This window comes from Triticum aestivum, chromosome 1B, assembly GCF_018294505.1.
Source record: "Triticum aestivum cultivar Chinese Spring chromosome 1B, IWGSC CS RefSeq v2.1, whole genome shotgun sequence".
In the NCBI taxonomy this organism is placed as follows: domain Eukaryota; kingdom Viridiplantae; phylum Streptophyta; class Magnoliopsida; order Poales; family Poaceae; genus Triticum; species Triticum aestivum.
Window position 1 is genome coordinate 17,284,423 of NC_057795.1, and position 12,747 is coordinate 17,297,169.

General features: G+C 44.4%; 3 protein-coding genes and 1 long non-coding RNA gene across 4 annotated transcripts; 1 reads left to right on the top strand and 3 right to left on the bottom strand.

Moving 5' to 3' along the window:
- Positions 1–1,592: 1,592 nt before the first annotated feature.
- LOC123103982 (uncharacterized) lies at positions 1,593–2,730 on the bottom strand. Its single transcript, XR_006450055.1, has 2 exons — positions 2,175–2,730; positions 1,593–2,084 (listed from the first exon to the last, which is right to left on the bottom strand). It is a non-coding gene; the product is annotated as an uncharacterized lncRNA (long non-coding RNA).
- A 2,208-nt stretch (positions 2,731–4,938) lies between these two features.
- LOC123103976 (uncharacterized) lies at positions 4,939–6,896 on the bottom strand. The gene is made up of 3 exons (XM_044525683.1): positions 6,399–6,896; positions 5,107–5,315; positions 4,939–5,030 (listed from the first exon to the last, which is right to left on the bottom strand). The coding sequence occupies exons 1-3, from the start codon at positions 6,727–6,729 to the stop codon at positions 5,007–5,009; spliced, it is 564 nt and encodes a 187-aa protein (XP_044381618.1). The 5' UTR covers positions 6,730–6,896; the 3' UTR covers positions 4,939–5,006.
- Positions 6,897–9,225: 2,329 nt separating this feature from the next.
- LOC123103987 (subtilisin-chymotrypsin inhibitor CI-1A) lies at positions 9,226–9,901 on the bottom strand. Its single transcript, XM_044525693.1, has 2 exons — positions 9,742–9,901; positions 9,226–9,650 (listed from the first exon to the last, which is right to left on the bottom strand). Exons 1-2 carry the CDS (start codon positions 9,768–9,770, stop codon positions 9,386–9,388), a joined length of 294 nt encoding a protein of 97 aa, XP_044381628.1. The 5' UTR covers positions 9,771–9,901; the 3' UTR covers positions 9,226–9,385.
- A 125-nt stretch (positions 9,902–10,026) lies between these two features.
- Positions 10,027–10,854, top strand: LOC123103992 (subtilisin-chymotrypsin inhibitor-2A). Its single transcript, XM_044525705.1, has 2 exons — positions 10,027–10,173; positions 10,349–10,854. The coding sequence occupies exon 2, from the start codon at positions 10,364–10,366 to the stop codon at positions 10,598–10,600; it is 237 nt and encodes a 78-aa protein (XP_044381640.1). The 5' UTR covers positions 10,027–10,173; positions 10,349–10,363; the 3' UTR covers positions 10,601–10,854.
- Positions 10,855–12,747: the final 1,893 nt, after the last annotated feature.

Consider the following 12,747-nt stretch of genomic DNA (forward strand, 5'->3'; position numbering starts at 1 on the left):
ACACAGGTTGTTTTGTCGGCGGCGTTTCCCTGGCGCCATCGACGGTGCTTGTTCAAGTTGGAGGAAGGCCCGCACGTACGTCTCACCGGCTGGGAACCCCGGTCCTTGCGTTAATATTAGCACGCACGAAACCGAATTTGTGTGGACAACGGAATCCGGTAGCGGGACGGATCGGACTCGGGAACTCATGTCAACGCGTATGATCGAGCTGGCTTAGGCATATGCAAAGAAGGAAGAAAAGGCGAGTTTGATTTTGAGTTCGCCTGGAAAACGAAACAAAATCGATTCGGTTAATTTGATGCACTGTGCCGTACGTACGTGCATGTTCAATTTACTTTTTTCTTAGGGGCATGTTTACGGACGGTGGACTAGGCTGCCGAAGCAAAGATGCGTTACATGCATTCGCTACTCAGTTAATAATGCATGCATGCAACTAGTGATGGATAACTTGGACCTGTGTATAAGAAAAAACGTGGGAAACACTTTCAACGCAGCCGCCGCCTCCTGCAAAAAGAAAAGGCCTTTCGCCGGCTCCACCGTAGTCCGCCTCGTCTCCGGTGGCCCTATGGTCATGGGGGTGCGGTGGATCGTATTAAGGGCCGGCGGGAGGGCTCCTTTGTTAGTCGTTCCTTTAAGATTTGTTAGGGTTTGTGTCCTTATCAGGAAGGCGAGATGACGGCGGCTCCCTGAAGATGGAATAAAGGTCTTCCGTCTAGCCCCCATTCCGATGGTGCGTCTAGCATCGTTGGTGGACGTGTGGAGGTATGTCTTCGACAGATCTATCCTTGTTGGATTTGCTCGGATCCGGTTGTTGTTCGTGTGTTCGGGTTGGATCATTTCAATATACATTATTCTTCATCGGCGGCTGCTCTTCTGGTGCGCTGTTCCTATGGGGTCTTGCCACGGTGACTTCCCGACTGTCAACTACAACAAATTGTGCCTGGCTCCGGCGAGGGAGAAGCGATGACGGCTTGTGCCTTGTACACGATGACTTCCCGACTGCCGAAACCACCCCTACTAATGAGATGTGCAACTTTAGCGCCTTGCGTATATGCAACTATTCAGTACCGTCAATAATGTGGAATTTTCACCATCCATCTATCCCTGTCCGTGAAATGTGCAACTTGTTGCCCCAGCCAACTGCCTAGCAGACAGTGTGCAACTCCGTTTGTTGCCTCTACCATCTGAAACTAGATATTGACAAGTAGGGAGAGGAAGGAGTGGCACATTGAATAATAGACAGTTCGCTTGAACAATAGATTAAGTTGCTCATACCGCTGGTGGTGGAGGTGGGGCAGGGTGTGCCAATAGTAGAAAGCTACACACGTCCACGAATAAGGAGGAGGGTTGCACATCGACTATTAGGTAGTTGGCCTATGCACTAGACTAGTTGCACGCTAGGTTGTCATGGTTGCTAGATGCAAACTCATAGGAAATTGAGTCATACAACTCAAAAAATTGGTTTTTGAAAAGAAGTTGTAACATGCAGTACTAAAGTTGCACAATATAGCACCAAAATTGACATCAAAACAGTTTTTTTAAAACATATTCATGCGGGATCTAGTTTCAAAGATCTCGTCATGAGGAATCCAACAAGGAAGACAAACCTGCATTTCAACGTGCGGTTTGAAAGATACAACTTTAAAAAGAAATGAAAACAAAAAATAAATGCACAAGAATCTGTTGCTTTATTTTTGATGTGTTCAGTCCGACAACATGTAATGCCAACAACCATGCACTAGCAGATATAAAAAGATAAACATGCATGCAAGTGACGAAGCGGCCGCTCGTTCTCGCCAACGAGCATGCGCACTTTTAAGATTCCAGGCAACTACAATAAGTTGGACAAATCTCTCGTTGCACATAGTCGGGCCTTACGTCCTAGGTTACCCATGCGTTGACTGGGAGGACCTCGATCTCCACATCGGCCTTGTCCTTGAGGATGATCTCCTTGGCCTTCTCGACGGACATCGCGACCACCTCCGGCCACGATGCCTTTGCGCTAGTGACTATGGTGCTTCCTCCCGCAGGCCCTGGATACTTCACGCCTTTGCCTCCACAGAACTCATGTTCTTCAATGAACTCTTGAATCAAGAAAATCGGCGTGTTAAGCATGATATAATCACTGGGAAGAAATGGGTAGATAAAAATATGACAAGGCAGCACAGACTCACCTGAAGAATTGATTGAATGTTCTAGCAGTGCAAGAAGGTGATGATATAGCATCGGCAACATTTATACAAGAGGATCTTGGTAGTTAACCAAGTTAAGGAGAAGTACACACCAGGAAGGAGTCGCTACAAGTCGATTGACCCATGAATCGCTTGGTATGCTGCCCTCTTCTGTAGCGGACGTACGTGTTATCCATCACGAGATCTTGTGCGGCCAATGAGCACACAACCTCGTGTATCACGCACCCCCCCTGGGTGCATGCATGTGTAGATGTGCGAGCATCTTCTCTGCAGATACCTTATAGCTGCATCGCCGCATCTACCAATCTCCCATATAAATATGCATCTACTCTGTATTCAAGGCTAAGTACTTTCATAAATCATACTAGGAAAATTGCCCGTGCGTTGCAACGGGAAAACAAATAGCACACGCCCTAAGCATGGCTTCAGATCCGCCCCTCCCCCAACTACAAAACGCTTAACGTTCGTCATGTCCTCTCTCTCTCTATGTAAGTTACTGCAATAATATTTTTATTACTACGAACAGAAATATCCCATCGTTCACATAGCTTCAGTTCACGATCAGTTTATTTAAATGCCATAGGTTTGAGGGCTTGTTCAGCATCATTGTCATACTCTTGGGCGAAGGCTTTGCATTGTGTACACTCAATTCAGTTAAAGAAGGCCCTTCATTTGTGGAATATCTGGGTTTTTTTATGCTAATACTTCTATCCATATGACCATCTGGCCATGCAAATTTAACAAATCAATTTTCAATATAGCATATTGCAGGAATCTGAACAAATATAGAGGCATATATTTGATTGTGACAAATAAACTTATAAAATAAAGTCTTTAAGGATAAACATTTTTCAACTTCCAATGTTTTTGTAATTATCAAGCATGTCTCAAAGAGCGACATAGCTTGGAAAACCATGCTAAGGATTGTCTTATTTTGGTTTATAACCTAGGTCGACATCAGTGGTAATTGAACAATATATGGACATTGGGAGTGCAATGCTTGACGATGAGTGAAAACATATGTGTGACGATGAGTGTATCTTCCATCCTATGCAAGGCCATAGTTAGTAAGTAGCATATTGCAAGTTTTAGATACATGGTTAGAAAATATTCTAAAGCGAGAAAAACAAAATTGACCCTGGAGAGAGAAAACAGTGACTCTGCCTTAGGTTTCAAACCCCCTGATAACAGTGGAATTCGTGTTTCATAGTAAAAATAACCTAGTGTAATTCCTATATGAAAAAGAAAGGAAACACGGTATCAAGACAATCAAATATATTAAGGTATCATACCATAAGTCTTTGCTGCCATTCTTCTTCTTCACGTAATTGAGGGAACTACACAGCGCATCATGTACTTCATAGCACGCTTTACATTCAAAGTCATTACTAACCGAGCAATGTCCTACAAAAACATTGGAAGTAGAACCACCAGCACCCAACAAAGAAAATTTGTTCGTGGCGGACGATTGGACAAAATAGATGCCACAGGCTACCGATCTACACAAATGGGCATTACCAAGTAAGTTCATGTTCAGGCCCTTCCCTGTGTGACATTTGACATTCAAAATCATGATCAATTCAGTTCCTCTATTAAACCAGGATCATGAGTGACACTGGATTCTACCCAATATCCCTAAGCATCAGAACAAAGAGTGAAGCATTCAGAGCTTTCAACAATTGCCACGGATGTGTGTGTGGCAACGGGAGATTTTTTTGACATGTATTCAAATTTAAGCAAATATGTACAAGCTTTAGTAGTAGACAAACAACCAGCCAGATTGGACATCCATAACTTTCGTTGTAATTATCAAGTGGTGCAAACAATCGATGCAAAATTAATTCCATCAATAATATGATGAACAATTGAACACATAATTTGGAAAAAGAAGAAGATAGGCACATGTCAAGTAACTAATTCAGGTTAAACATGGTATTTGACGAATTCTAGCATGATTTAAATTTGCATGTCGAGTGTCTCTTAGCGGGAAATTCTTGGATTTTTATATGTTGGTACCTATAATTGTACGGGGGCCTTCGTGACATTTCCAATCCTGAAGACATCTCAGTTTAGGGATAATGATGACATCTTCCGGTCTTGACCTGTCTGCAAATAATCCTTAACAACTACTCCCTCCGTCCGGAAATACTTGTCATCAGAATGGATGAAAATAGATGTATCTAGAACTAAAATACATCTAGATACATCTATTTCAATGACAAGTATTTCCGGACGGAGGGAGTATAATTTAGTTTCAGTACATACCCATAAGCTTTTCAGCATGCAGACAACAATGGTACGGTTACCTAGTAAAACTCAACCAGATCACCTTGTGTGCATGCTGAATTTCTACTATACGGCTAGCTTGGTTGAGACAAAACAATGCAACTGATCTATATTCATTAATTAAAACAAAAAATACCAGGTGAAGATATCCTAATTAAAGAAACAAAAGTAAGTCCCCGTAAAAGAAATAAGAAAGAACCATCTCTAGGAAGGAGAGATTAGACCTATACCAAGGCATTCGTTAGCTAAACCAAAAGAAAATTTATCTCGGGAGCTTGCTTCGAATTGCTTACCTTTCCTGCTCAAATTTCCCTTTTACTTAAGAGCAAATTGATGTCTTGCACTTAAGGGTAACATGATTGAGAACAACAACACTGAAACTATCTTGTGATTTTCTAATAGAGAAGTACACAATTAATATGGCAATGACATATACTTATAATTTATTTATAGGAAAGGCCGCAAAGGACATACGTAGAGGTCTGGTCACAGAAGCATCACCCATGAGTAGTCTTTACGCTCAGACGTTTAGAGGAACACTTGTTGCACACACTGCAATCTCACAATAGGAGAGAAAAAAATGTTACATATCGGAGTGGAGTTAGGGAGAGATGTTACTGCTATATACCTGGAGATGGTATGCGCATTCTCTCAAGCTGAGATGGCTCTCGCATCCTCGAAAGCGATGGTGCCTACGTGCGCTCACGTACTCGCTGGCTATGGCAGCTCCCATGTCCTCCGAAGCGGCAACAATCCTCGTGAGCTTGTGTCCTCGCTGGCTGCGGCGGTGCCACTGCGAATCCTGGCATGCAGCAGCATCGCGGAAGAAGGATGGTACTGAAAACATTAGTGCAGAAAGCAAATCCAAGAAAAATCTGAAGGCTAATGTAGTGGAAAAAATATATGCTAGTTCTCAAGATATTAAGAATCACAATTTTTTACATAATTCTTTATATGAATCTTTATCCTCAAACTTGTTCTTATACATCTCTAGATGCACACCATTTATTAAAAATAGTGTTCATATAGCAGGTGAATTCACCAATCAAGTAGCCACCCATAAACTGATATATCCACAAATCTAATTCCATCCAGCAAACAAACACCAACTAAAGTCCATCAATTCTAGATAATTCTGACATGCTTTCCCAGTACAAAGCTCCTGCCATGATTATAGCGTCAGAAAAATTCAGTGCAGGACATATGTCATTTGGCAGGAACACAACATCAGGAATCGCACAAAAGCTTGAACTCACAAAATCATCTTTGAGACCAAAATTCAGAAAAGACACCATATGCCCAATAGCTAGTTGAACCACACTAATACGGAAATATAAATACTTCAATTAACCCCCAGGGGAAGGGAACGGGGAGGGAGAAGGGGTGGAGTAAGTCCTGTTGTGAGGGCGCTCGAACTTCCAATCGAGGATAACATCGTCAAGATGGAGCTGACGGCGGACACGGCGAGCGCCGGCGCCATCACTCCCATCACGGCGGATGGAGATGCAGCGTCTACTCCTCCACCCCTCCTCTTCCCCATGCAGCTACAACTGAGGCAATGCCGCCGTCTGCCTTCTGGAGTTCCCCGCCTTCGATCTCGAGCACGCCATCCAGGACGGCGTTGGTATCGACCGCCAACCTCAATCTGGATCCAGTTGTGGCTAATGTACAGACTAATTCCCACACAAAACATTCATTAAGTTAGCATTGTCTCTTTTTGGTCTATAGTTCAGGGACAAGCACAATTGCTAGCAAGCCCCAAATTGGCGCAACCAGCAAGCAAGCAGTTGCTGGGTAGCCACCCATTTCCTCCCACCAGCTCTTCTGCACGCAACAAATATTCTCCCAATTGATCAACAAATCCCCAAACCGAGCAAGCATACACGAAATTAAGGAAACAAGCAATTGAAGGAAGCTGACCTTGTTGTCGGGGTGGGCGAGGAGGTGCCCCACGGCTCCAGCAGCAAGCACGGCATGCGCGCCATCGTCTACCCCGCAAGCAAAGTACTGCGCCGCGGCCGCTCATGGACGAGCATGGCTGGTGACGCGCCGTGACGACCGCTAACACGGCACCCAGGCGGAGGTAGAGGAGCTTCTTGGTCTGGTTCTCGAAGGTCTGGTTCTTGATCTCGCGGAGCGCGACCACCCGCTCGTGCTGCCCCTCCCCGCATCCTCCTCCTGCTGGTCCGCCGACGCCGCCGGGGCCCCCGGCCGCCAACCTGGCAGCGAGCTCCTCCGAACGCGTCCCCATGCAGAAAGGCGCAGAGGAAGACTCCGAAGGCGCGGACGCTCGCCGGCACCGGCCGGCGGCCCGCGGCCGGCGCGGCACCGGATCGACCGCCGCTCCTGGCGGCTGAGGCGAGGGAGAGAGAGGAGATCCCGATGGGTTTCTTTTTTTCTCACTTTAAGGACCGCGGATTTAATACCATATACTGTAGGGATTTATTTGCAAAATTCCTGATCGAAACGTTTTCTCACTTACAAAAGGACTGCGGGTTGAATACTGAAAAATACGGGGACTTTTTTGCAAACCTGCCGCGACGTACGACCAGAAGCAATCGGTGGTTTATTAGTAGGGAGAGACTTATCTTTGTAGATAGAACAATAGCTTTATATAGCCAGAATAGATACCTAGACAAAACACGCTCGATATATTTTTACGTGCTTTTGCATCTTATATGTCATGTATATGCCGCACAATTCCATTTCCATGTTATAATTAATATAAAAACAAATATGTCTATCTTGGGTGGTAATTTGATTATATGAGCTCTGACGTGCTATGCACGTATAACTTATTAGTACTTGTAGTAAGTTATATGCCGATATCAACCAAGCCACGATCAATTAACAAGCTCGAGGTTCATTTAGCAACAGTTTGAGTATCCCGTCTAGCCCTTGACTATCGATCTTTACCTAGTTAGCATTGGTAAATTTTGCTTAATTAGAAACACAACTTGCTATTGGTAGCTCAGTGTATTGTTTTGTAGCGTGCTAGATCAACGATGAGCTCCACGGACAACACCACCCCTGGAGGCCTCTTCATTGAGGAGTCGAAGTCGTGGCCGGAGGTGGTGGGGAAGTCCATCAAGGAGGCCAGGAAGATCATTCACAAGAACAAGCCTGACGATGTTATCGTCGTTCTCCCAGCAAGGGCACCGGTCGCCCTGGACTTGAGGCCCAAACATGTGCGCTTCTTTGTTGACACCGTCGCCGAAACACCCTTCACTGGCTAGGCAGCTTTGCAAGCCCAAAGGAATGTATGCCTGCACAATGCATGTTCGTGAATACATTTTTACCAATGAATGAATAAATACAGGCATGTCGAGCACTAGCTACCATGGCATGGATCTCTACTTATGTGTATGTTTTTGCATTGTACTTTTAGTTTGATGAGAGAGTGCTATATCGAAGTATTTGATTAACTCAACGTCGTCCTCAAAATTAGAGTGGCATGCGCAGATGCAGTCCATTTGGTGTCCTCTTCGACCGGATTCATACATGTGACCGGAAAAACCTATCTTAATGACTTCAGCTATAAAATGTCACCCAAACGCTTCTAGAGTTCTTACATGGACTGCGACCGTGTCCGCTGTTGTTTTGTTTTGTTTTCTCTTTTTTTCCTTTCTTTATCTTGTCTCTTTCCGTTGGTTTTTCTTTTCCTATTCTCCTACTTTTAGTTTCACTTTTTAAACATTTTTGCTATGGTATTGTTTTTACTTTCTTTTTTGTAACTACTTAAACCTTATTTCCAAAGTACACAAATGTATATCCAGAAATGTGTCAACAACTTAATTTGTTTTAATACGTGAACTTTTTTCAAATACAAAGACGAGCCGGGGAAAGAAGGCTTGGCCAACATCCTCTCCATGAAGATCGTCATCTCGGATGAAGCCTATTCAATCGACACGCCACGACACCATCATCATTAGAGACAACATCGACTAGAAGTGGGCTCCTCCTCTGCAATGGTAGGGACCACTTTGGAACCATTGGCCATTGTGTTCGCCCCATCTGGCATCATGTACAAAAAGGAAATAATTTTCAGCCATGTTATGGATTCTTATACCTAGCCAATCCAATTGAAACGGTGTATGTCATAAACTATATGGTTTGGTGAAGGTTGTTTGTTTTTTCAGCTTGAAGGAAGCATACTTGATCTTTTTTCAACTTGAAGAGTTCTACCTAGTTGGAAGCCCACTGCAACTCCTCAAGAAATTTAGCGATGATATGTTCAGGAACTCAGAAAAATAATTAAGGAAAACATAATTGGTTCCATACAAAGGACATGGCAGCATTTTGGAGCGCCTGATATTTTTTTGCCACATTTTTCACGAATGCCATTCGATAATAAAACTTTGCAAGCAATCAAAACATTTGTCAATGTTTGGAACAAAAAGAGTCGCGCCCCTTTGCTGCATGCCTATCACATTAAAGTTACAGGTAGTTTAAAGTTCACGTGAAAGTGATATAAGTCATTATTTGTGCAGCCGATAAAGCGGTTATGGTTCTTTGAGTACCGATGATAATACTAGGGTTTCTACTAGTGTCATATATTTACGATTTTGCTCTTGCTTGAGATTTAGGGTGGCACATAACTTTCAGTTACTGTAAGTACTGACCAATTTGTGCTTAGTTCCAAATAATTATTATCCTAAGGTTTAGCGTGCCAACTCACAACTTGAAATTCCTGTCAAAAAGAAAAACTCGCAACGTGAAATACTAGCACCGCCCAACAAGTCATGGATGAATACACTGAAGCCTGAACTTGGGCATGATTCGCTCATGCCCAGTATGCCTTTATTCCTTCATTTAAATGATTATCTAAGAGAAAGTACATCCCCGATGCGCCAGATATCTTTATTCTCTGTTACATAATTATGAATGATTCATGCCTGATAAGCTAGCTAACCAACCGTAGGGGTGTCGGCAACAGCGACGAAGATTTGGACACGGTCGGGCCTTAAGTCCTGGGTCACCCACGCATCGACTGGCAGGACCTCTATCTCAGCATCAGGCTTGTCCCTGAGTATGATCTCCTTGGCCTTCTCAACAGACATCCCGACGACCTCTGGCCACGACGTCTTCACACTGCTGGCTCCGGTGCCCCCTCCTGCAGGTTCTGGAAACTTCCCAGTGCTTCCCTCCATGGAACTCATGTTCTTCAATGAACTATTGGATCAAGAGAAATAAAGCGGTAAGCATGTTATAAACCATGAGGGAAAATGGGTGAGCAAAAAAAATCGACCGGGCACACACTCACCAGAAGTACTGATTGAATGTTCTAGACATGCAAGGAGAAGTTGATGATATAGCATCAACTTATTGTGTGGCATTTATACTAGTTATAGTTAACTAAGTTGAGGAGCACTACAGCACCGGAAAACGGCTATGGTTCATTGAGCTCCTAGCTACAAGTCGATGGACCTGTGAATCACGTGGTATGCTGTCGTCTTCCTTAGCATCCGTACGTGTTATCCATCACGAAATCTAGTCCGGCCAATCAGCATCTTATCTCGTGTATCACGCGCCTTCCCCTGGGTACATGCATCTTCTCTGCACATAACACAGTGCCGCTTATATCGATCTCCCCTATAAGTACCCATCCATGCAATTGCAATGTGTTTATGCAGCACCAAGTTAGCAACCAGGCTCAGAAGATTAAGAAACAAGCTTCTTGAGGTCCACTTAGCCGGTGAGTCGGATCACAAATACGTATCCCATCTGAATTTTGTCGATCAATCTTTAGCTAGCTAGCGTATTTTGCTTAATTAGAAACGCATCTTGCTATGGATGAATTAGTTTCAGTTTTGGTGCTACTTTCTCTCTAAGACTGACCTATTTCTCGCTTTTGGAAAACTGATTTGTAGGCTGGTCCATCGACGATGAGCTCCATGGAGGTTCCAGTTGGCACGGGAGACCTCGCCGGCGAGTCGTGGCAGAAGTCATGGCCAGAGGTGGTGGGCAAGTCCATAAAGGAGGCCAGGGAGATCATACTCAAAGACAAGCCCGACGCCGACATTGTCGTGCTGCCAGCTGGGTCACCGGTGACCCGGGACTTGAGGCCCAACCGCGTGCGCATCTTCGTCGATATCGTCGCCGACACACCCTTCACAGGCTAGCTCTAGCTATGCAGGCGCGAAGGAATGTATGCGTGCCCCATGCATGCACGCTCATGAATAAGTTTTAAGTAATGGATGAATAAATGCTAGCATGTCGAGCATCAGCATGCCATGGGTTGGTGTAACTTTTCGTTTCGTCCACTTATGTGTACTTTGTTTGTGCTCTGGACTAATTCCTGTTTGAAAGAGCACCAGGTTTGTAGTATCTTATTATCCACAAAATTAGAGATTGGCATTGGCCTTCCTAGTCTTTCCACGCGGCAGTCCATTTGGTATCCTCTTTCAAACAACTTTGTTCCTGTACGAACCATGCCTGCGTTCATGTTCCCTTTGATTCTTCCAAACATGGAGAGCGCCATATATACATGGATGAAAGTCAGTTCCAAACTTGTCATCGTCAATGAGTTTTAGTTCCCCGCCAAAATTTGTCAATGAAACCATTTAGATCGAATATCAGCTTTTACAGTTGGTCTCTTGCGACCGGATCTTCATCACTTTCAAGTTGCTAGTGATGAACTAACTGGTTATAGAAATTAACATAGTCAATAGGTGATGAAACATCGATCCCACACCTCTAATGAAGCCGCACATTATAGTACTTTCATGTTCTATGGTCATATCAATCTTTCATTTCTTGATTGCACTTGACAACTCATCTCTGGACTTACATAGCAATTCCTGAAAATTGAAGTACATAATGGGGGTTCGTACTTCACTAAATGGATTCCATAAAGATATATACTGCCACTAGATAAACATTCATTGCCATGGAATTCTTAAAAACACACACATTGTTAGACGTATTGGTTCTGTACTCTATTAATACTCCATGTAATCTCAACCTCCTTCTGTATCTCTTTAAAACTCTTGCCTAGCCTGATCAGATCAAGAATCGATCGACGCCTTGCTTGTACGCCACGACGAGGGCTTCTCGTCATCAATAAATATACAGCACGCAGCTCCGTCTGGGAGTAGGAACGCTTCCAACTTTACATGGTATACAGAGCCATCCTCTTCCCAATCTAGCTTCCAAAAAAAACTTCTTCCATCACCATGTCTTCCACCTCGACCACGGTCGTCCTCAACCTCGGTTCTCCTCCGTCCGAGAAATTGGCAAGGGGGAATTACCTCTTGTGGAAAGCTCAGGCGATGCCCGGCCTGCGAGGAGCGAGGGTCACAGGGCTTCTAGATGGAACCGACGCAGTGCCCCCAACCACGGTGGAGCAGTAGCAGTCGGACAAGACCACGGTTGCAGTACCAAATCCTTTCTACGCGCCGTGGCTGTCGAAGGATCAGCAGGTCCTAAGTTAACTGCTGAATTCACTCTCCAAGGAGATCCTTGCTCAAGTTATTGGGAAGGAAAATACCTTCGATCTATGGACTGCAATCACCACAATTTTTGCATCGCAGTCCCAGTCCAGAATCACGAACCTGCGGATCGCCATCACCACCACGAAGAAGGGCGCCATGTCCAGCAGCACCTACATCGCCAAGATGAAGAACCTCGGGGACGAACTTGCAGCAGCAGGTCGTTCGGTTTCTGATCCCGAGATGGTGGATTATGTGCTTGCAGGTCTAGACCGAGATTATGATCCGGTTGTGGCGGCCATTGGTGCTGTCAAAACTTCCATCACCGTGGATGAGCTCTTTGCCCAGATTTCTGCCTTCGATCAATGAGTCACTAGTAGAAAAAGGACCTAATATGTGAAACATTAGTACCGGTTGGCATATGAGCCGGCACTAATGCTCCCATTAGTGCCGGTTCAAATGACTTGGCGGGAGGTGACCTTTAGTACCGGTTGTTTGGGAATCTTTAGTACCGGTTCGTGTCACGAACCGGTACTAAATAGGTTGTGGCAGACGCTATTTTTAGTCCCACCTCGCTCCCCTAACAAGAATTTGACCACCTTAAGTATGTTACTTCTCAAACCATCCCAAGCATTTGGTCTTCATTGAACTCTATGTGTAGGATCTGTGGCTGCAATAGGAGTCTTCGCCGGTTCTTAAATCGGTGGTAGATTCCTATTGACGATTTAGATTCTATACAAAAAGATCGTTGATGATCAATGTATTTTTTATATGTACTTCTGTGTAGCAGTAGCGCGCGTTTTGGCTGAAAGGCGGTACTGATCAATGTATTTTTTCTG